General features: G+C 35.3%; 1 protein-coding gene across 1 annotated transcript in view; it reads right to left on the bottom strand.

Annotated features, from left to right (window-relative positions):
- SLCO6A1 (solute carrier organic anion transporter family member 6A1) overlaps positions 1–24,932 on the bottom strand; it is a 93,539-nt gene that overhangs the window by 23,444 nt on the left and 45,163 nt on the right. Inside the window, exons 7-8 of the mRNA XM_032845772.1 lie at positions 23,182–23,326; positions 16,128–16,323 (exon numbers count right to left, since the gene is read on the bottom strand). Coding sequence (XP_032701663.1) covers positions 16,128–16,323; positions 23,182–23,326 — 341 coding nt within the window. The remainder of the gene's footprint in view (positions 1–16,127; positions 16,324–23,181; positions 23,327–24,932) is intronic.

Raw genomic sequence — 24,932 nt, 5'->3', positions numbered from 1 at the left:
TAGTGATGTGGCCATCTTTCCATATACTTATTTCTCATCTGTATATATTTGGTTAAATGTCTGTTTAAACCTTTTGCCCATTTGTATTTTATTTTCTTATTATTAAGCATTGAAATTTCTTTATATATTCTGGAAACAAGTCCTTCATCAGATATCTGATTTTCAAATATCTTCTTACAATCCCTGGCTTGTTTTTTCATTCCCTTAACAGGGTCTTTCAAAGAGCAGAAATATTTTATTTTGATGTAGACCAATTAATCAATGTATTTCTTTATGGATCATATATTTGGTGCCTATCTAAGAAAACTTTGCTGAGCCCCAGTTTACAAGATATTATCCTATATTCTTGGTATTTTGTATTTTATAGTCACATCTACAATCCATTTTAACTATTTTATGTGCTGCATGATAGGGACCAAAGTTCATTTGTCTACATATAGATATCTATTTGTTCCATCATCATTTGTTAAAATGACTATATGTTCTCCACTAAATTGGCCATGTATCCAGGGCGCCTGGGTGTCTCAGTGGGTTAAGCCTCTGCCTTCGGCTCAGGTCATGATCCCAGGGTCCTGGGATCGAACCCCGCATCGGGCTCTTACTCAGCAGGAACCTTCTTCCACCCGCCCCCCACCCCTGAGAGCCTCTCTGCCTACTTATGATCTCAGTCTGTCAAATTAAGAAGAAAATATTGCCCATGCATCCTATCAAAAATAAATTATCCATTTACATGTGGGCCTATTTCTGGATTCTCTATTCTTTATACTGATATATCTGTCTATATTTACACCAATACTATTTTCTTTATTACATTAGCTAATAACTCTTGAAATCAAATAGTGTTTGTCCTCCACTTTTCATCAGAATCGTTTTTTTATTTTTCTAGGTCCTTTGTATATTGTATGAATTTGAGTTATTGTATGGTATCTAAAAAAGAAAGCCTGTTGGGATTTTGATTGTGATCACACTGAATACACACATCAGCTTGGGGAGGATTAACTTCTTAATATATTGAGTCTTCCAACCCATGAACATGGGATATCTATTTAAAAATTTAGGTCTTTAATTTAGTACGGGAATATTTTGTAGTAATTATGAATAGGGCTTTCACATCTTATATTTGCCCTTAAGTATTTCTTCTTCTTGATACTAATGCTAATGGCATTTTTGTGTATTATCAATTTCCAGTTGTTTGTAGGTAGTATATAAAAACACTATAGTTTCTTGTATAATGATCTTTTCTTCTACAGTATTTCTTTTTTCTTAATACTGTTAACGGTGTTATTTTTTACACTAATTTCTGCTTATTTGTAGGTTGTATGTAGAAATACTGTAAGTTCTTACATGTTGATCTTGTGTCCTGCAAACTTGTCAAAGTCATTTTTTTTTTAAGATTTTTAATTTATTTGACAGAAAGCAAGTTAGAGAGAGCACAAGCAGGGGCAACAGCAAAGCAAGAAGGGGAAGCAGGCTCCCTGTTAAGCAGGGAGCCAGCTGCTGGGCTGGATCCCAGAAGCCTGGGATCATGACCCAAGCCTAAGGCAGACGCTTAACCCATTGAACCACCCAGGTACCCCTAAACTCATTTTTTAAATTATAGTAGGTTCTGGATCTTCTTATACAGAAGTAATTTTGTCACCTTCAAATAAACACAATTTTACTTCTATTTGTCTTATCAGGATGCCTTTTCTTTCTTTTTCATACAGTATTGCAATGGTTAGAACATCCACGATAATGTTAATATAGAAGTACTGGAAGTAGATATTCTTATTATACTCCTGGTTATTCAATGTTTCATCATTGTCTTAGTCTGCTCAGACTCCTGTAACAAATACTATAGATTGGGTAGTTTAAACAACAAACATTTATTCCCCACAGTATCTGGTGTGGGCTCCCTTCCCAGATTACAGACCATCACCTTCTCAATGTATCCTCACATGGCAAATTGAGGGAAGTCTTTGGTTTATTCCCCTTCTTATAAGGACACTAACCTCCATCATCGGGGGAGGGTGGTCTACCCTCAGGAACTTATCTAAACCTAATGATCTTCTTAAGGCTCCACCTCCTGACACTATTACATTGGAGATTAAGGCTTCAACACATGAATTTAGTGGGAGGGTAAACACATTCATTCCACAATAATCACGAAGTATAGTGTTAACTGTATGTTTTTACACTTCCCTTCCATTCCTAGTTTCCTAGTTTATAAGGAATAGATGTTGCACTTCACTGTGGAGCTTTTTGACACCTATTATGATTATGGGTTTTTTCATTTTTAGTTTATTAATATGTGGATTATAGCAATTGGCTTTCAAATATTAAAGCAACCTCACATTCCCTTGATAAATTGTGCTTGATCATAATTTATTTTCCTTTTTCTATACTACTGGGTTCAATTTGCCAGAATTTTTTAATAGTTCTTGAATCTATGTTCATGAGAGAAACAGGTCTATAGTTTTCTTTTCTTACAATGTCTTTTGTCCAGTTTTGAAATAAAGGTAATGCAAGTTTTATAGAATAGGTTGAAAAGTATACACTCCTTTTCAATTTTCTGAAAAAAATTTGTGTAAAGTCAGATGTTCTTTAAATATTTGGTTTAGTTCTCAGTAAAACCATTTGGGCCTGGAATTTTCTTTGTCAGAAAGTATTTAAGTACAAATCTGATTTACTTACTAGACACATAGTTTTTTTCTTTTATATGAGTTTGTGTCCTTTGAAGGATTTACCCATTTCATGGAAGCCGTCAGATTTATGTGCATAAGTTGTTTATAACATCAACTTACTATCCTTTTAATACTGGTGGAATCTATAAAAACATCACATCAGAACTCTAACTCTTGATAGTGGTAGTTTTCTCTGTCTAGAGGTTTAGCAATTTTATCAGTCTCCTCAAAATTTGACCTGAATAGGGGCACCTGGGTGGCTCAGTGGGATAAGCCTCTGCCTTAGGCTCAGATCGTGATCTCAGGGTCCTGGGATCGAGCCCCGCATGAGCCTGCTTCCCCCCTCTCTCTCTCTGCCTGCCTCTCTGCCTACTTGTGATCTCACTCTCTCTCTGTCAAATAAATAAATATTTTTTTTTAATTTGACCTGATCATATTTCCTCTATTGTTTTTCTCATTTCTACTTCATTGATTTCTGTTCTAACTGCAATTGTTTCCATTCTTGTACTGACTTTGGGATCAATATGCTTTGATGGTTCTAGTTTATTAAGGCAGAGGCAAGTGTCATTGGTTTGAGACTTTTTTCTTTTCTAATACAAGCTATATAAATTTTCCTCTAAGTAGTCTCTTAGCGACATTCTATAAGTTTTGTTACTTGTGTTTTCATTTTCATTCACTTCAAAATACTTTACAATTTTTCTTCTGAAGAAATTATTTGAACACAAGTTATTTAGAAGTCTGTTATTCAGTTTCCAAATATTCAGGACTTTTTCAGAAATCTTTTTTTATTAATGTGCCTCTAATTTAATTTCATCATGGTCAGAAATATAATTCCATTATATGATTTAATCCTTTAAATTTACTGAGACTTGCTTTACAGAATATGCTTTACTTTGGGTTTCCTGTACTATTAAAAAGAATGTGTATTCTTGGATAGGCGAAATAGTCTACAAACATCAATTATGTGAAGTTGGTTGTTAATGTTATTCAAATCTTTTGTATCCCCACTTTTGCCTATTTCTATTATTTAGAGAAGAGTATGAAAATATCTGATTGTTTTTGTGGATTTCTATATTTCTACTTGCAGTGTCTAAGTTTTTGCTTCACATATTTTAAAGCTCTTTCATTTGGTTCATAACATTAAGAATTGTTTCAATTCTTGATGAATTGATCACTCTATCATTACATAATCACCTTCTTTATTCCTGCTAATATTATTTGCTCCCAAATCTGCTTTGTCTACTATTATACTCCAGCTTTCTTTAGATTACTTTTAATATGATACATCCTTTCCCATCCTTTTACTCATAATCTACTTGTGTAGATTTGAAGCACATTTCTTTTATACAACATATATAGGTGGGTCTTGTTTTTTTTTTTTATCAACTTGGAAATTTTCGGCCTTTTTACTGACATTATATGCAATTAGCACTACTTTTAGATTTGAATCTATCCTTTCTATTTGTTTTCTTTCTTATCTTTTCTTTGTTCTCTTTTTTCTTTTTTTTTTTTTTTTGCCTAATTTGAGACTAAACAATGTTTTTATAAAATTCTATTTTAATTTATGTGTCAGCTTGGCTTACTAGCTGTGATTCTGTTATTTTACGATGCTTCAGCATGTATATTATACATCTTTAGCTTAACACAGTCTACCAACATGTGATTTATGGCACTTTGAGTAAACCCATATTATGTTTATCTATTTTAAATAATTATTTTAAAAGAGATTTAAATAAGAAAAAATACCTATAAATTACCATTCCTTTTCCTCTTCTTTGCTTTGTGTAGTTCATATTCTTATCTGGTATCATTTTATTTCATCCAGAAAGACATTTTTAGATATTTCATTTAGTATAAGTCTGTTGTTCAAATACTACTTACATTATTTATGCGTAAATTATTTTTCCTTCATTGTTTACAGACATTCTGACTTGGTGTAGAATGATTAGTTGGCTTTTTTCTTTCAGTACTTCTAAAATATTATCCTACTGTCTTCTTATCTGCATTGTTTCTTTTTTTCAACTTAAATTCAGTTAGCCAAGGTAGAGCAATCATTAGTTTTTGACGTATAGTGTTCAATGATTCATTAGTTGAGTGTATCACCCAGTGCTCATCATATCCGGTGCCTTCTTTAAATGCCCATCACGCAGTTATGTCACCCCCCCCCCACCCACATCCCTTTCCACCACCCTCCGTTACTCTTATCTTTGGTCGTTTGTATATAATGTATTTTTCCCACTCTTTTAAGATTTTTAAGATTTTTCCTTTACACTCATTTTGAGCAATTAGATCATTATGTAGCATGATATAATTTTCTTCGTGTTTCTTGTTCTGAGGGTTTGCTCAGTTCCCCGGGTCGGTTCTGTAGGTTTATAGCTTACATGACATTTTTAAAACTTGAACATAATTTCTTCAATTTTTTTTTTCCCCAAGGCCCCTCCTCTGGAGACTCCAGCTGTACATATGGTTGGCCACTGAACTTGTCCAACTCACTGATGCTTCATTTTTGTTAACTGTATTTTCTCTGTGTTTTCTGTTGGATGTTTGCTGTTATTAATTTCAAATTTATTAAATCTTCTGCAATGTCTAATCCGTCATTATTCTCATACATAGTGTCTTCCTCAGAGTTCCTGGTTTTTTGTTTCTATATACTCAATTGGGGTTTTTAAAAATATCTTTTACTTAACTTTTTGAACATATGGAATACTAATATAGTAACTGTGTTAACTCTGATAATAACATCCATCAGTTATGGGTCAGTTTTGATCACCTGATTTAGCTTCTTCTTATGGGTTGTATTTTCTGCTGCTTTGAATTCCTTACAACATTTTACTGGATATTGGACCTTGTAAATTGCAATGTTGAATGTTGACTATTTTTGTGACTATTTTTAAGCTTTATTCTGAAATGCAGCTAATTTACTCAGAAACACTTTTATCTTTCTTAGCCGGTAGGCAGATTTGACAGGAAGAGTGAGAGTAGTACTCGGTTTAGAATTAATTATCACCCACTGCTGAGACAAGATCCTTCTGTGTACTTTACAACTGTGATTTTTGAGCTTTCAATTTGACTGATGAGAACAGATATTTTTGACAATTCTGTATGAGTGGTGGACACTGTAATTCTCATTCTCTTGGTGGACTTAGACTCAATAACTTTCTTCAAACACAGCCTAGTTACTAGTTACCACTTTACTGAATACATAAGAGAGTCTTCTACAGGTATGTCCTCTAGTATACAAGCCTGTGAACCCTAGCTCTATTGGTCTCTCTGAACTCTCAGTTCAATGTCCTCAATTCAGGCAATCAGCCAGAATCTGTCTCATTCGCATTCCCTGCGCTATGACCTTAAAACTCTGCTAAGGCAGTAAGCTGGAGGAATTGCAGGGCTCATCTTGAATGTTTCTCATCTCATGTACCACTGTCCTTCAGTGACTGATTCCAATATCTTGAAAACCACTGTTTCAATTTTTGTCAAATTTTTGGTTGTTTTGGTAGGAGAGGAAATCTGTTATCCCATCCTGGCTGGAAGTGAAAGCCCAGGACAATTTCCAAATATAAATTTAGAATAAAGCCAAAGGGTCTTACTTTATATTATAAATCATTTGAAAAAGTACCTATAGTTCAAAATAATTTTAGATTATTATATTCTGATTTATAAACTATATATTTGAACAATTTTAGGTCTACAGAATAATTGAGCATACAGAGTTACCATATACCTCTTTCTCCTTCAACACACAGTTTCAGCAATTAGTAGTCAGTTGCCTTAGTGTGGTACATTTTTTCACAATTGATCTTATATCAGTTATTACATCAGTATTCTATATGTTCAAAAGATTAAATAGAAATTTTTAAGGTTTTATTTATTTATCTGACAGAGAGAACAGAAACAGGGGGAGGGGCAGAGGAAAAGGGAGAAGCAAACTTCCTGCAGAGCAGGAAGCCCAATGTGGGACTCGATCCCAGAACCCTGGGCTCATGACTGAACTGAAGACAGATGCTTAACTGACTGAGCCATCCAGGCACCCCCAGAAGATATTTTTAAAAGCCCAAATCAAATATGCAATTTTGCCAATAATTTTGCCTTTTCCAGAATGTCTTATAGTTGGAATCATATAATATGTAACCTCCATACTGTCTCTCTCACTTAGCAAGATATACATCTAAGGTTCTTCCATGTCTTTTTGTGGCTTGATAGCTCATTTTATCACTGAATAATATTCTGTGTATGGTGTACTATAGTTTATCTATTCAATGACTGAAAGGTATGTTGATTGTTTCTAATTTTAGTGATTATGAATGAAGATGCTATTAACATTCACTGACGGGTTTTTGTGTGAATGTAAGTTTCCAATTCCTTTGAGTAAATACTGGAAAGCACAATTGCTGAATTGTATGGAAAAGCTATGTGTAGCGATGTGAGAAACTGCCAAACTGGTAAAGTGACTTACCATTTTATATTTCCAGTAGCAGCAAATGTGAGTCTTTTTTACTTCACATCCTTGCTAGCATTTGGTTTTGTCAGTTTTTTGGATTTCAGCCATTTCAATAGATGTGTAGTGGTTGTTTTAAGTTGCAGGTCCTTGATGGCATATAATACTGAACATATGTTCATGTGCTTATCAGCACCTGCACATCTTCCTTAGTGAGGTGAATGTTCAGACCTTTTGGCCATTTGCAATTGAGTTGTTTCTCTGTAAATTGATGAGTTTTAAGAGTTCTTTAAATATTTTGGATATGTCCTGTATCAAATAGGTATTTTTCTCCCAATTTGTGCATCGTCTTTTAATTCTATTAGCAGTGTCTTTCACAGAGTTAAGATTTTAATTTTAATGACATTTAACATATTTTTTTTCTTTCATACTTCCTTTTTTGGTGTTGTATCTGAAATATCATCACAAAACCCAAGGTTATCTAGATTTTATCCTATTTTATCTTCCAGAAGTTTTATAGTTTGGTGTTTATATTTAATTCTATAATCCATTTTTAGTTAGTTTTGATTTAATTTTTGTGAAGCATATAAGTCTGTCTCTAGACTTTTTTTCTTTTTCTTTTCTTCTTCTTCTTTTTTTTTTTTTGCATGTACATGTTCAGTTTTTCTAGCATCATTTGTTGAAAAGATTATCTTGGTTGCAGTCCAAGATGATGACATAGGGACCTCCAGAACTGACCTCCTCCCAAGGACACCAAACTATAGCCACACAGAGAAATTCCACTGAAAAGAATCCAAAACTAGCTGAATCCCTCCTACCCATTGGGCAAGTGAGAAAATTCCATCACCCACACTGAAACAGGGAGGAAAACCGGAGACATACTTTTACCATAATCCCTTCCCCAGGGACAGTGCCTGATATTCAGGAAGGACCACCCAACTAGCAACCTCTCCCTAAGGAGTGAAGAGTATGGACCCCACATCTATTGCGTCAACTTTTAAGACTCAAACCAAGTGGTAGGCACCCAAAACACTTGCTCCAAAAGCCAATGGGGTTTGCATCCACAGATCCATGATTGTGGCAAAGAAGAAACATTCAATGATCTCTGCAGACTCACCATGGCTATCCCCGCCAGGGCTCAGCACAGAAAGAGAATGCAAAAATATGTTCATCTCTATCTTTGCCTGAAAGAGGTCTATCTGCATAATTTAAAAGTCACCACTTGAGGGCCAGGCTTCTAATTTAACATGTATTCAGGGGCTGATCACAATGCTCTTTGCAGAGTTTCACAGTACTGTAGCAAACAAAGAAACAGTTCTTTTTCTTTTTTTTTTTTTTTAAAGATTTTATTTGTTTATTTGACACACGGAGAGAGAGATGGCTCGATCCCAGGACCCGGGATCATGACCAGAGCCGAAGGCAGATACCTAAGGACTGAGACACCCAGGCCCTTCCAAGAAACAGTTCTTAACCAGCTATTTCCACAGGGCTCAGTGCAGAGGGAGCAAGAAAAAATACCCATCTTTCACATTTTCCCTGAAAGAGGCCTATTTGAGTATTTTAAAAGCAGCTGTCTGAGGGTCAGGTTTCTAATTTAGAAGGCCTGTTGGGGTTGACTGCAATCCTCCCCGGAGATCAGGGAAACTGTTAGACATAACGTTTGCCTTCTCATTTCGGCTCACTCCAAATTGCCAATGTCTCCCTAGAAGCAGCTTCTACCTATACTGGCATCCCCGTTTTTGTGGCTGCCACCGAAAGGATGTGTCCCAGGATTGTATGGCTCTCATAACCAAAAGGTGTTGCACTGAGGAGTCCCCACAGGACCATAGCAGACAAAGAAGCAGTCATTAATGTGCACAGAACTACCCTCCTGCAGCTATACACTCAAACCCAGCAAAGGGGGAAGAGGCAAAAAAAACCCCACAACTCCCAGTTTCTCCCTGGAAGAGTCAAAACTAACTCTTTCTTAACACTGCTGAGGGTCCAGCTTCCAATTAGCCTAAATCTAGGTACTGACTGTTATTCTCCCCTTTGGGACACTGAGAGGTCTAGCACATTCTCAACTAATAGGACCCACAAAGAACAAAGAAGGTAATTTGGACAATCACAAAAGTTTGAGAGACAACCAAGAGCCCAGGCTTTGCTGAATGAAAAGTTTCATGTAATTATAATTACAGGTGAGATTATAGATAAGGTTTATCTGGTTATAGATAAGGTTTATCTGGTTAATATAGTTATTAAAAATAAACATAACTACAAGAATTTGTTAATGGATACACAGGTATAAAGATATAAATTGTGACATCAAAAACATAAAATGTAGGGAAGGAATAAAAAATTAGAGCTTTTGGGGCACCTGGGTGGCTCAGTGGGTTAAAGCCTCTGCCTTCGGCTCAGGTCATGATCTCGGGGTCCTGAGATGGAGCCCCGCATCGGGCTCTCTGCTCAGTGGGAAGCCTGCTTCCCCCTGCCTCCACTCTCTCTGCCTGCCTCTCTGCCTACTTGTGATCTCTCTGTCAAATAAATAAACAAAATCTTTAAAAAAAAAATTAGAGCTTTAGTATATGTTCAAGGTTAAGCTGAGCTCAACAATGACCATTAAAAATATATTTTATGTAGACATCATGGTAACCAGAAACACAAAATCTATAGTAGACACACAAAAGATATAGAGAAAGGAATCTGAGCGTACCACTGCAGAAAATCATCAAACCACAAGGAGGAAAGCAAGAGAAGACAAAAGGAAACAGGAACTACAAAGAGCCAGAAAACAATTAACAAAATGGCAACAAGTACATATCTATCAATAATTACTTTAAATGTAATGGATGAAATTCTCCAATCTAAAGACATAGAATGATTGAATAGATAAAAACAAAACAAAACGAGACTGATCTATAAACTGCCTACAAGGGACTCACTTCATATGTAAGGACACACACAGACTGAAAGTAAAGAGATGAAAAGGATTCCATGCAAGTAGAAGCCAAAAGAAAGCTGGGGTAGACAATAAACTGTAATGAGAGGCAAATATCATTTCATAATGAAAAAGAATCAATCCAGTGAGAGAATATAACATTTGCAAATATTTATTTATCTAACAGAGGAACATCTAAATATGTAAAGCAAAATTTAGCAGACCTAGAGGGAAAAACAGATAGCAATACAATTATAGTAGGGGACTTAAACACCCTACTTTCAACAAGGATAGATCATCCAGACAGAAAAGCGGTAAAGAAACATTGGACTTAAACTACACATTGGATCTGATGGACCTACAAACATTTACACAACACTGCATCCCCAGCAGGAGAGTACATATTCTTCTCAAGTACATGTGGAACAGTGTCCAGAATAGATCACATAGTAGCCCACAAAACAAGCCTTATTACATTTAAGAAGAGTGAAATCATATCAAGCATCTTTTTCAACAACAGCATGGAACTAGAAATCGATTTCAAGAAGAAAACTGGAAAATTCACAAATATGTGGAGGTTTAAAAACGTGCTACTGAACAACCAATGGTTTAAAGGAGAAATCAAAAGAGATATTTTAAAAATACCTTGAGATAAATAAAAGTAGAAGTGTAACATACCAAAATCTATGGGATGCAGCAAAAGAAATTCTAAGTTCACACCAATAAATGCCTACATTGTGAAAAAAGAAAGATCTCAAATAAACAACCTAATTTTATACTTCAAGGAACTATGAAAACAACAAACTAAGCCCAAAGTTAGCAGAAGGAAGGAAACAACAAAGATCAGAACAGAAATAAATGAAATAAAGACTAAAAAAGCAATAGAAAAGATCTATGGTTTTTTGAAAAGGTAAATGAAATAGACAAACTTTCAGCTAAACTTGCCAAGAAAAAAAAAAGAGGACTCAAACAAATGAAATTATGAATGAAAAAGGAGACGTCACAGATGACACAACACAAATACAAAAGATCCTAAGTGATGACTATGAACAATTACATGCCAACAAATTTTTCTTTCTTGCTTTCATCCTTCCCTCTTTTTTCTTCTTTCTTTTTCATCTTCTTTCTTTCTTTTTCTTTCTTCTTTCTTTCCTTCCTTCCTTCCTTCCTTTCTTTTTGCCCTTCTCTGCTTTTATTATTTTATAAGATTCTATTTTTTCTCATGTTAGAATGGAATTATACTTTTTATTTTTATTTTTAAAGATTTGAGAGAGGGTGTGTGTGTGCATGAGCGGGGGAGTGGCAGAGGGAAAGAGAGAGCCCTCAAGCTGACTGCCTTGCAAACAGAGAGCCTGACAGGAGGCTCAGTCCCACCAAGATCATGACCTGAGCAGAAATAAAGTCAGATGCTCAGCCAACTGAGTCGCCAGGGGCCACAAAAATTATATTTCTTAAAAATGTTTTAGGAGTCTCTATAGGATTCCCAGTATATAAGCAGGTTCAGTCTACTTTCAAATAACACAATACCACTTCATGGGTAGTGAAGGTACCTTGTAAGAAATTATTCTCAATTCCTCCTTCCTCTTTTATAAGATTTCTCTCATCTATTTCACTATCCATAGACTTTAAACACTTAACATCTTATCACCATTATTATTTTGAACACAAGTCTTCAATTATACCAATTAAAAATAAAAAATGAAATATTATCCCTTCATTTAGTCATTCTCTGGTATTGTTTCTTTAGGCAAACTCAAATTTCTGACCCATATCATTTTTCTTTTTTCTGAAGAACTCCTTTAAACATTTCTTGCAAAGTTACTTGCAAAGCATGTTTCTTTGTTCCTTTAGGTGGATTCAAATTTCTGACTCATACCATCTTTCTTTTTTCTGAAGAACTTCCTGGCAAAGCATGTTTACAATTCATGTGGGGTTTTTTTTTGTTTTGTTTTGTTTTTGTTTATCTGAGAATATATTTATTTTGCTATTTTTGAAGGACAATTTCATTGCACATAGCATTCTAGGTTAATGATTTTTTTTTCAGTCCTTTAAATATTTCATTTCACTGTCTTCTTTTTTGTATGGTTTGTAAGATTAGTCTGAGTTAAATAATCCTCAGTCCTCTATCAGTGAGGTTTTGTTTCTTCTGGCTTCTTTCAGGATTTTGTCATTGTTTCCTGATTCTACAGGTTAAATATAAAATGCCTAGTTGTAATTTTTTTTTTTTCCCTTCATGGTGTTCTCTGAGCTTCCTGGATCAGTAGTTTAGTGTTTGTTAATTCTGGACAATTCTCAGCCATTATTACTCCCTTCTTCTGTTCCTCTCTTGTCCTTCTCTTTCTGGTGTTTGTTTTGTTATTGGTTTTACCTTTGTAATTGCTGCAGTTCTTGGACTATTCATTTCTGTTCATTCTGTTCATTTGGGTTTGTTTTTTTTTTTTTCATCTTTTTCTCTGTATTTTTCGGTTTAAGAAGTTTCTATTGACATATCTCCACAGTCACTGATACTTTCCTCAGTTTTCTCCAATCTCCTGATGGGCCCATGAAAGGGTTTCTTCATTTCTCTTATGGTTTTTGCTTTCTGAAATTTACCTCTGATTTTTTCTTGAATTTCTATCTCTCTTATTATCTATTTTTGCTTTCATGTTGCCCACTTTTTCCCATTAGAACCCTTGGCATATTAATAATAGTTATTTTATGTTCCCAGTCCGATCATTCCCAAACCTGTGCCATACCTGAGTCTGGGTCTGATGCATGTTGTGCTTTTTCAGTTTGCATGTTTTCTTGCCCTTAGAATACCTTGTAATGTGTTTGTTAAAAGTCAGGCATTATGCATCATGTTAACAAAAACAGAGGTAAATTGGTCTTTTAATAAGAGGTTTGTATGTTTCTCTGTCTAGGAGTTAGGCTTTGTTTAAAGCTTGCTGTAGCGAGGTGGCAAAGGCCTTGGTTTCCCATGGTATCCTCATTCTGTCTTCCTAGTTGTCTTTGCGTTTCCCTAGAATCTTTTTATGAAACAGAGTGAGCCTTCCAGCTCTCTCAGTTGTGCTTCTCTGTTATAATATTGGGGATCTACTGGTGTGGCGGTAAGATATTGCTAAGGGAAAGTGCTCTATAATCTTACATTTAAATCTTGGATTTTGGGGGCACCTGGGTGGCTCAGTAGGTTAAGTCTCTGCCTTCAGCTCAGGTCATGGTCTCAGGTCCTGGGATCGAGCCCAGCATGGGGCTCTCTGTTCAGCGGGGAGCCTGCATCCCCCTCTCTCTCTGCCTGCCTCTCTGCTACTTGTGATCTCTCTGTCAAATAAATAAGTAAAATAAAATAAAATCTTGGATTTTGTGTCTCTTTCCACCCCAGTGTGCCTGGGTCTCTAAGCTGTGACCTTCAGTTTTTCTTAGCCCTTTTTCTCCTTTCCCTTATGCTAGACAGGAAGGTTAGAGAAGGATTGACTTGTCTGATTACCCTCCTTTTTAAAGTTTGGCAGGGGAAACTCTGGTAAAGTAGTTTCCTACAGGGTAAGGCTTCTGTTACAGACAGTAGACTTCTCTTGGGCATATTTCAAATGGTTATTTTCCCTCTTCTCCTGCCCAAACACAAGAGGATTTTCTTTCAGTTTCCACTCTGAGAACCTGGCAGAGCACCTGGATGTTTAGAGTCATGAGAGTGTGTGGGGTCCTCCTACCACCGAGTCCCCAGTAGATTTTAACTCTCAAGTTACTCCATGTTCTACCTCCTGCAAATGATTAAGTGTTGTTTAATATTCAGTTCCAATGGCTTCTGCTCCTAGCAAACTATAACTCTCCCTATTTGCCTATCTCTCCACTTTGGGCCACAGCAGTTTGCCCAGTCTGTCCTCTACTGTTGATTTTATTTGTTTGATTTTTTATTTTATTTGTTGTTTTATCCTTATTGTGAGGATGGGAGTGATGACTTACAAGCTCTTTACATACTGGAGTAGAAACTGTAAGTCCTCTTGTTCTTTATTGTTTTTCACAACACTTACTAATATAAAAACAATCTTAGTGTGCAGACCATACGAAGACAGGAAATATAGATATAGATATCTAAACTATATGTATATATACTTACTTTTCTACTTCAAGCTGACATTTTGCCACGATACTTAAAATGTATAAGTGTTATAAGAGGTCCTTTTCTTCTCTCCCTTTATAGTTGTCAGATGTATGACATCTACAACCTTTGAAAAACTACACCAGACAATGTTATACGTCTCTTTCAGTAGTTATATATATTTTAAACATAAGATGAAAAGTTAGTCTACTTACTAGTATATTTATCACTTGTTTTATTCTTCCTCTATCCTCCAGGTTCTCCTCTAGGATTATTTTGTTTCAGACTGAAAAAATACCTAATAATTTCTTTTAGAGCTAATAACAAATTTTATGAGTTATCCTTCACCTGAGAATATCTTTACTTCATTTTCATTCTTGAAGGCTCTTTTCACTGGATAATGATTTATAAGTCAATGTTTATTTTGGGGGGCGGGGAGTTGTCTTTCAGCATTCTAAAGCTACTGTTTTACTCTCTTCTGAGCCCAAGGTTTCTGAAGAGATATTCATAGTCATTTGTATTATTGCTTATATCAATATTGGTTTTTTTAATCCATTTGTCTATTTTTTTAATTTTATTTTTTCCGTGTTCCAAGATTCATTGTTTATGCACCACACCCAGTGCTCCATGCAATATGTGCCCTCCTTAATACCCACCACCAGGCTCACCTAACCCCACCTCCCCTCCAAAACCCTCAGTGTGTTTCTTAATATTGTTTTAACATTCTTATTTGATAATGATGATCTCTGGATCCCCTGTGGTCTGTCCTATTGTCTGTTTTGTCTGATAGTTTTGGGTATTATCTTTTTTTTTAGAGTGTTGGTTTTTTCTGCAGCTAGTTAAAGAGTGCTAGATGACCAAATTAATCCAATTAGAGACCAAATTAACTTCTGGATAGGCTATAGTACTTCTGGAAGGCCCTTACTCTCGGGTCTTAGCCTTACAGAGATATCAGAGAACAAGTAGTATTCATCACAGTGCCTCTTCCCAGTGTATGCTAAACTCACTCTCATCTACAGAGTATCACAGTACTGCTAGATTTTTCCTCTACTTTTTCTAAGATTCCTGCTTGATTTCAGCCTCTTACATTCATAATTCCACACATGTACTGAGTGAAAACCCAACAGTGTGTTGTGTCATTTGTCTCTCTCTCTCTCTCCTCTCTGATATCCTGCTCTATTTTTGTGTCTCTAAGTTGATGCATCTGTCACAAATGTGTGCTGATTTCTTGTCATCTAACAAGATGCTTTTTGCCCAGACCTTTGCCCAAATTTTCAGCTTCTTCTCAATGTTGAGAGTTAGCAAATACCTCTAAAGTATCCAAATGCAAGAAGTTGCTTCTCTTCTTAAGGGTCTGCCTTAGTCCAAAATTTTGGCCTTTGAATTTCTATTTGCCTAAACAATTCTCTGATATCTTGAGACAAATCTTTTAAACTTGATTCAGTTTTGTATAGTTGTTCTCCGTGGGAGCATTGGTCTGCCACAAATTACTCCATTGTGGGGAGCAATGAAACTCTTCATTTATTTATTTTTTTTTTACTTATTTTACTTGCTCTGTCCTTAGGTTTTCTATTCAAATTCTGTTCTGCTGTGTTTAATATCAACCTCTGCCCAGTTCTTTGAATTTTTGGTTAAAGGAGATATTACTTACACATACTTTCAGCTGTACTTCAGTTCTATTCTTTGGTATCTATAAAAAGGCGGATCTACCAATTCAGGAACACAAGGTAAGGCTTTGTACAGATAGTATTGTCTTTTAGTTGTTAGCCACTTAAATACAGAATATTACTTCTTGGTTCTGAATCATTTCAATGCCTTTTTTTTCTTTAGTGCTTTATGCATAAACAGCCGTGTCACAAGCTACCATCATGATATTTTTGCCCTTAATATGAAAGGTAAAAGTGTGCTTCATATTTATTTTACATGTTGAATAATTCTAAGAATGGCATAAACTTACAGGGTTACTAGATAATTACTAATTAACTGAAAAATACATTGTTGATTTGAATGTAAATATCCAATCTGCAAAATAATATTTACCCGGAATAATCTTCATTGATCCCAGCAAGCGGTACTGGAGCACAGTTTATAAAAATTACAAACCCAAAGAACATAAGTGATACAGCAGATGTAACCATTATAAATCTCATAAGGGCTTTACAAGACATGTGTAACGTGGAAACAATGATACCTCCCAGAAGCTCGCCAAGTCCACCTGCTGGAAGTAAAACAAATCCTAAAAGAAAGGAGGAGGAAAAGAAAACAGTTTAAAAAAAAATAGCTGATGATAGTACAGAACATTCATACATTGATACAATCCCCCTGCTCTAAACATACATCAAATATAGATTGAAATAAAAAGACAATGAAAACTTAAAGGCATGATAAACATCTCAACAAACCTGAATCTTAAGAGAAGTACAAATTTGGGAGTAGGGCTAAACCTACAGACCTAGTGGAATGATGGAGAAATTTTGTTCCTATGTGGTAACAGCATCTAAGGTAAACCCAGAACTTAATCCACGTAAAACAGAAGATGAGAACTGTCTTATTCAGAGCTATTATTGGATAGTTGTCTGGATTTATACTTTACAGCAAGAGACATGCCCATGACAAGAGTTCAGTAACAGAAACTTACTACCAGAAATTTATCTAAGCCACCCACTGATTCTATGAATGGGTGTGCAATATTAACAATCTTACAACAAACTGAGATTTCAGAATAGTCACTATGAGAAATAGTTTTCTTTTCAATCAAGCATAAAGGATTAAATAGAGGCAAACAGGAGGAGGAAAAGAAAGAGGGAGAAGAAGACATATAATTAGAAGATAGTCATATAAAAGTAGCACAGTAAATGCAAACATTGCTGTGATTTCCTTTGCTCCAAACATAAAGAAGTGGTAGATTTAGATAAGAATATAGCAAGAGAAATATAAGGGAAAAAAAAAAAAAGTTCCACCAACATCGGATTAAATTTATTATCTTTGAAGGTCTGTGGGAGACTTGTAAGTAATTTTAGAATGTTCAAAAAGATAAATGAAAGTTTAACTTCCATAAAAAGAAGAAATAAAATAAAAAGATAAAGGAATGAAATCAGAGCAGATGAATAAAAAATAATAAACCTGGATATTTAAAACTTTTAATTCCTAAAATAAAAACTAAAATCCCAGACCAGAGACATTTGAAAAGTTAATAAATTGGAAGAGAACATTGTATAATTCATGCACTATGTAATATTTAAAAAAAAGGAAGAGTGAAAGGAGAATAACCAAGATAAGTAGTTAAAGGACAATGAGTACAGTAGAGAAATATGATAAACATTACCCAGTTGAACAAGGTCAAATTCAAAAGTAGTAAACCATGTTAACAGTATGCACCCTTGATATGATTTGATGAAAACGTCACTTTACTTCTGTGATCCTCCCTCTAAAACCCATAACTCCTGTCTAATCACAGATGGAAAAAAATCAGTCAATTCCCAGTTAAGGAACATTCTAAAAAATACCTGACCAGCACTCCTCAAAACTGTCAAGATCATAAAAAACAGTGGAAGACTTAGAACCTGCCAAACCCAACAGAAACCTAAGAGATATGATAACTAAATATGATGTATCCTGAATGAAATCTTGGGATAGAAAAAAGGACATTGTGTAAAAGCAAAGGAAATAAAAATGAGATACTGACTTCAGTTAGTATTGACATTGGCTCATTAATTATAACAAAACTACTATACTAATGTAAGATGTTAATAAAAAGGGAAATGAGGTGTGCAGTGTATGAGAGCTGTCTGTACTACCTCCAAATTTTTTTTTGTAAGTTTAATAAGAAAGTAACTTTAAAAAAAAAAAAGACAACAGGGTAAGAGGCACTACAAAATGCTTTACTGCACTTGTGAGAAGTATAATGGAATAAATTCTGGGGAATTATTTCCCCAGAAATAATACATGAACAATTGAAATTGAGAATAAGAAATTTCCACCATTAGAAAAAGATATTAGTTCTGGGAATAAAAGAACACTCCAACTACTGAGAACGATTAAGAGTAAATAATTGAATCTATCCTAAGGTATACAGAAGTAAGGTAAGAAAACTTCATATCATCAAGAATAAAGAGAAATTGTAAAAATCTGCCAAACAGCATGTTACTTGCAAAAGAATAATTATACCTAATTCATAAATGATAAAATTATCTAGACATGATATGAGCATATGCACTCACTCTTGAAGAATGGGGCTAGTTAACTATCTCAGTGGGTAGTTAAAACCTCCTGAACTAGACTAGACATGAACACATGCACTCACTCTTGAAGAGTGGGGCTAGTGAACTACCAGTGGATTGTTAAAATCTCCTGAACAAAACAAAAGGGATAAAATGAAAAAAAGAAATGAGTCTATTGAGAGAGAACAAGATAATGGGGGGGAAAGAAGCAGATTGAAAGGTAATAAACAAAGAAATGTAAGTAAGACGTTAAAAGTTACTTAAAAATGTCAGAATCTAGGGATGCCTGAGTGGCTCAGTGGGTTAAGCCACTGCCTTCGGCTCAGGTCATGATCTCAGGGTCCTGGGATCGAGCCCCACACTGGGCTCCCTCTCTGCCTACTTGTGATCTCTCTCTCTTTCAAATAAATAAATAAAATCTTAAAAAAAAAAAAAAGCCAGAATACCCAATAATGGTAAATGGATAAAGCTTAACTATTAAAAAGACAGATAATTAAATTGGGTATTTTTAAAGGAAAGTCTGAAAATAAAATATTAAAAAAATATGCCATGAAATGTAGTTCATAAACCTATATATATTTAACATTGCATAAAATAAATTTTGTTAAAATTGCCCAGAAAATTAAAAATCCATAAGCAAAGTATTTTGACTCAGCTTTCTCATAAACAAAGACTCGGCTTACAACATTACTAAAGATATGGAAACTATTATTCGATGTGAATAGTTATTTAAAAAGAAAAGCAAACCATATATTTAAAAACTAAAAATCTCTTCTCAATAAGACATGACTTAAGGGGCACCTGAGTGGCTCAGTGGGTTAAGCCTCTGCCTTCAGCTCAGGTCATGATCTCAGGGTCCTGGGATCGAGACCCGCATTGGGCTCTCTGCTCAGCAGGGAGCCTGCTTCCCCCTCTCTCTCTGCCTGCCTCTCTGCCTATTTGTGATCTCTCTCTCTCTCTCTGTCAAATAAAAAAAAAAAAATAAAATCTTAACAAAAACAAAAAAACAAACCAAAAAAAGTAAGACGTGACTTAAATAAAAATATGAGAATCATAATTTTAAAAATACTTAGGACAGAAAAATAATGAAAATTACACTTAAATGTATGAGATACTATTAAGGAAAATCTATAAATAATTATATCACCATGATAAGGTTGTTAGGGGAATTACATGAGCCCATATTTAATCGCTTAGAAAAGTGTTCAGGCACAAAGTAAACATATGAATGTTTGATAAAAGGTGGACATTCACAAATAAATTCATTAGAAAGCAAAAAAAAAAAAAAAAAAACTACAAATAAATAGAGGAGGGGCAATATTTATCAAGAAAATTGTGAGAAATGGAACTGAATCAGGAGACTTCAAAGGGTGAGAAGTAAGCCTGAAAGTAAGGAAGTCAAAAAGAGGCAAGCTGCATTTTACCCCAGAATCTCAGAAATGAAGGGCAATAGGTACTACCACAAGCAGGAATGAGATAAAGGAAAAACAAGGGGAACAGATGGCAGTCTATATAAAATGTTTGAGCTCCAAGTCCTATCCCCATCCCCAAGCCATATAACTAACCCAGGAAAAGGCCCTTGGTTTATTCAGCTTGAACCCAACAACTACAGATTTGGGAAAACCACAAACATTTGTGAGCACAAAACTGAGAACTCCACTCAGCTAGGAAAACATTGCCTGTCAGGCTATTGCCCTAGGTGATAAGAAAATACTGGGCACAGGGAGTTCAACAATTAAATGGCTAGCTCTTTAAAGCCCACCCCAAAAGGAAACAAGATAATTGGAAATTCAACCAATGCACAGAACTTCAACTCTGTAAAGATTTTATTGATGTACAGAAAAGTACACAAATCACAATTGTACATGCCGATGACTTTTCAGTGACTGTTCTTATAAAACTACCACCCAGATCAAAAATCTAACACTGCCAGAAGATCAAAGGCTCTTTTATGCACTTACAGGATTTTATAAAATATGGATCATAAAGTATGTATACATTAAGGCTCCTTTGTTTGTATGATGTTTGAAAAATTCACTCATGTTTTTATACATGACAACAGATGATGCCTTCTCATTGCTGAACAGCATTCTAAAATACTCATACACCACAACTTATTCACTGTGATATTGTGAATAATGGTGCAACTTTAAAAATTCATGTATGTCTTTTTATAAATATTTGCACTTCCTCTAGGTATATCCTTAAGAGAGGAATTTATGTTTGGTATGTAACATGGAGTAGAATTCCTGAAGGAGGGAATATGTATAAGTTCAGCTTTTCGTGATACTACCAAACAGATATAAAATGGTTAAACCAATTTACTTTCACTAGTAGTGAATGAAATGCTACCACTCCCCATCCATGCCAACATGCATTTCCCTTTTTTCATTTTAGCCATTGTGGTGAATGAATAGTAGTATTGTGTTGTGGTTTTCATATGCATTTCCCTAAAAACCAGTAGAGGTGAACCCACTTTCATATGAATATTGGCCAAGGGATAGCATCTTCTATCGAATACTTTTTCAAGTCTCTTGTCCATTTTTATTGAATTACCTGCCTGCTTGTGCTCTTTTTCTCTCTCATACAAAAAAATAAAATCTTTTTTAAAAAATTAAAGCTACATTGTTGAGGGCATGCCCATGTATAATTGTTTCATCTACCTCACTGCTGTCACTATAAATGATCTCTTCACAACAACTAATGCCTCTTGCTTTGAGAATACTAATTTAAAATTACTATACTTATACCACCTTTTCTTCTGGCTAGCTTTCACATAGTAGAACTTTTCCTACCCTTTGACTTTCAACCTTTTCATGTCATCATATTTAAGGAGTGCCTCTTGCAAGTAACATACTAGATTGTCTGCTTAATCTGACAATCATTATTTATATGTTAGATAATTACTGTCATATAGTGGGCAGCAATTCTCCATGTAGCTCATGTTTCTGCATATCTAGCAAGCAGAATCACTGACTGATCTTTGTCCTATCTCTTCAAAGATATTTGCACAGTGAACAAATAGCCTTGGGTAATAGAGATAGTGTTCTCAATAACAGAAGGCAAGTTTGCTTATAGTTCTAGAAAACAGAGATTATGTTCCTCCTGGAACTGAGAGAAGATACATTTACTGTCAAGTACAGTAAAGATAATGTCTTCTTCTGGATCAAAAGATAAGCATGATTACTGTCTATTATAAGATTTATGTTCCTCCAGAGTTGTCCCCACATTCACTAACTAACTGGTTTACACTGTGCCCTGGACTCCCAGATTTCGATGGATCCACCCTTCCCAGCCACATTTGCCTCTGTCCCAGTGTCTGCAGAAGTCTTCTCCCAGAACACTGGTGCAAACCTTGCCAACACCATACCTCCCAACTCACATGTTTTAAGGGCCTCAGTCCCAGCAGCAGCAGGAGTGGGCCCTGTGGAAGCCCAAGGTATACCTTGTTAAAACTGTGTGCCCCACCCCAGCTGGGGACTTAACACTGCCCACAACAGGTAAAGAGAGCCTCTTCAGTTGGATGGACTGAAGGAAAAAGCAGCCGGGACACAAGAGCTGGGCATAAGCAACACACACCGTAGACACCCCTGAAGTGCCAGCTTCTGGTGAACAGAAGACTCTGCACTGCAGAGCACTACAGGACTTCTTCTTCATAAGGAGACATAGCTCCCTAACAGAGAGAAATAGACACAGAGGGTTAGACAAAATGAGGAGACAGAGGAATATGTCCCAAATGACATAACAGGACAAAACAAAACCACAGCAAGAGATCTAAGTGAAACAGATATAGGTAGTATGCCTGATAGAGAAGTCAAAGTAGTGATCATAAAGATACTCACTGGACTTGAGAAAAGAGTGGAGAATATCAATGAGACCCTTAACAAAGAGATAGAAAACACAAAAAAGATTAAGATTTTCTCTCTCTCTCCCTCTGCCCCCTCCCCACCTCTCTCTCTCAAAAAAAAAAAAAAAGCATCTATATGTTGCCTACAAGAGATACATTTCAGACACATTTAAAGATGCTCACCATCACTCACCATCAAGGAAATGTAAATTAAAACCACAACCAGATATCACCTCATACCTATCAGAATGGCTAGAATCAAAACAAGTGCTGACAAAGACGTGGAGGAAAAGGAACCCTTGTACACTGTTGGTGGGAATGCAAACTGATACAACCACCATGGAAAACAGTAGGGAAGTCCTCAAAAAATTAAAAATAGAATTATTTTATGATCAAGTAATTTCTCTACCAGGAATATTTCCAAAGAATACAAAAGCACTAATTTGGAGGGATATATGCCTCCCTATGTTTACTGCAGCATTATTTACAAAGCCAAATTATAGAAGCAGTCAAAGTGTCCACTAATAGATGGACGAATGGATAAAGACAATGTGGAATACATATACAATGGAATAAAAGAATGCAGTCTTGCCATTCACAACAGTATGGATGGTCCTAGAGGTTATAATCCTGAGCAAAATAAGTCATTCAGAGAAAACAAATACCGAATGATCCACTTATATGTGGAATTTAAGAAAAAAAAATTAAAAAAAAAAAAGAGGGGGACAAACAAAAAGCCAGACTCTAAATACAGATGACAAGCTGGTGGTTGCCACAGGGAAGGTGGGTGGGGGAGTAGCTAAAATAAAGAAGATTAAGAGTACACTCATTGTGATGAGCACTGATGAGCACTGAGTGATATATAGTAATATATAGCATTGAAAAATAATAAAATGAAATAAGATAAATGAAACTTCAGCAAATGACATTACTCTTACTTTATGCGTATTTCAAATATTTCATAAAAACATATAAGAAAATTTTATATAAAAACTTCAAAATGAGTATAATGAGCAAAAAGGTCTACCTGCAATTTTAGTTGCTATAGAGCGTGTTAACGAAAACTGATTTTCTATATACAAAGGCAAATATTCAGAAGCTCCAATAAAAACAAAAGATCCTGCAGCTTTAGTCAGAGCTAGGCATATTAATATTGGATTCTTCAACAGAACCTAAAATAGAAATGTTATACACAAATTATTTCATTTTGTTAGGTAAAGAAAAATAGATTTATTCACTCACATGTTAATGACCAATCAGCAAAAATTTTACCTTTCCGAATCTAAACTGAACATATATATAAATCAAAATCTGCAGTTCACCAATATATAATATATAATAATATACTATTAAAGACATGTAGTATTTGAACAATTTTTATTCATTTGACCTCCATGCCACCTATAATTTTTATTTGAGATTCTGGCAGTTTTCTACAAAAATAAGGAAATTTCTACAAAAATTAAGGAAAAATAGATATCATTAACCAGGTGTCTAGAACGTTCCTTTACCTTAGTTAATCTATTTCTTTCCTTAAGAAATCTTTTCACCGGGACACCTGGGTGGCTCAGTTGGTTAAGCGGCTGCCTTCGGCTCAGGTCATGATCCCAGCGTCCTGGGATCAAGTCCCACATCGGGCTCCTTGCTCAGTGGGGAGCCTGCTTCTCCCTCTGCCTCTGCCTGCCTCTCTGTCTGCCTGTGCTTGCTCACTCTCTCTCCCTCTGTCTCTGAAAAATAAATAAAATCTTTAAAAAAAAAAAAAAAAAAAAGAAATCTTTTCACCTAACTAAAAAACAAAATGAAGATAATTTAAGCCACACACAAGGAAAATTACTAGTATTACTATTAAGATTCTATACCATTTTACTCCTGGGTATTCCACATACAGTGAAGTCACGTAAATTCTGCATTTGTTTTTAAAGATTTTATTTATTTATTTGGCAGATCACAAGTAGGCAGAGAAGCAGGCAGAGAGAGAGGAGGAAGCAGGCTCCCTGCTGAGCAGAGAGCCTGATGCGGGGCTCGATTCCAGGACCCTGAGATCATGACCCGAGCCTAAGGCAGAGGCTTTAACCCACTGAGCCACCCAGGCGCCCAAATTCTGCATTTTTTGAACTTACTCAGAAGCCTCAGGAGGATGTATAGTACTATTATACTATACATAGTAATTAACATGATAATAACATTAAAATATAAACTTTCAAACTGATTTCTATATTTCTTATATATGCTTATCTTTGAAAAATTTCAGTGGCATTTTGTTTATATATTGTTAAATTAACTTAATTTTTTTTTCTAGTCATAAACACCATTTTAAAAAATCTAAACATATTCTAAGTATTAATCTAATTCATCTTCTGAGTGCTATCTAAATTTACATACTGTCATCCTACCATATTCATCTACTCCCACAAGTTAGGCTCACTTCAACTCCCACTGTCACAAACAAGACTATATTAAATGTGCCTGTGCGTGCACACTTAAGGACTAGGGTAGAATGTCTTTGGAAGTATATATCCCAGAACAGGATTGCATGGGCATTAAGATGTACTATACACTTCATTCCATTATTTCTTTAAATGTTTACCCCAAAATGTATCACTTTATAATCCCACCATAATGTAGCAGAGTTTTCCTTTTTCTTCATGTAGCAACTTATAAAATTCACCACAGCAATATTTTCAGTTCCACATACCCTTCCAGAACTTTGCCATTCTCCCATCAGGAGGCATTGAACTGGGAAAGTCCTTATTGACTGTCTCAACAAAGAGATGCTGC

The sequence above is a fragment of the Lontra canadensis genome, unplaced genomic scaffold (genome assembly GCF_010015895.1).
Source record: "Lontra canadensis isolate GAN:19392208 unplaced genomic scaffold, GSC_riverotter_1.0 scaffold4, whole genome shotgun sequence".
NCBI lineage: Eukaryota > Metazoa > Chordata > Mammalia > Carnivora > Mustelidae > Lontra > Lontra canadensis.
Note: the sequence above shows the minus strand (reverse complement) of the source record. Positions and strands in the feature narration are given on the sequence as shown.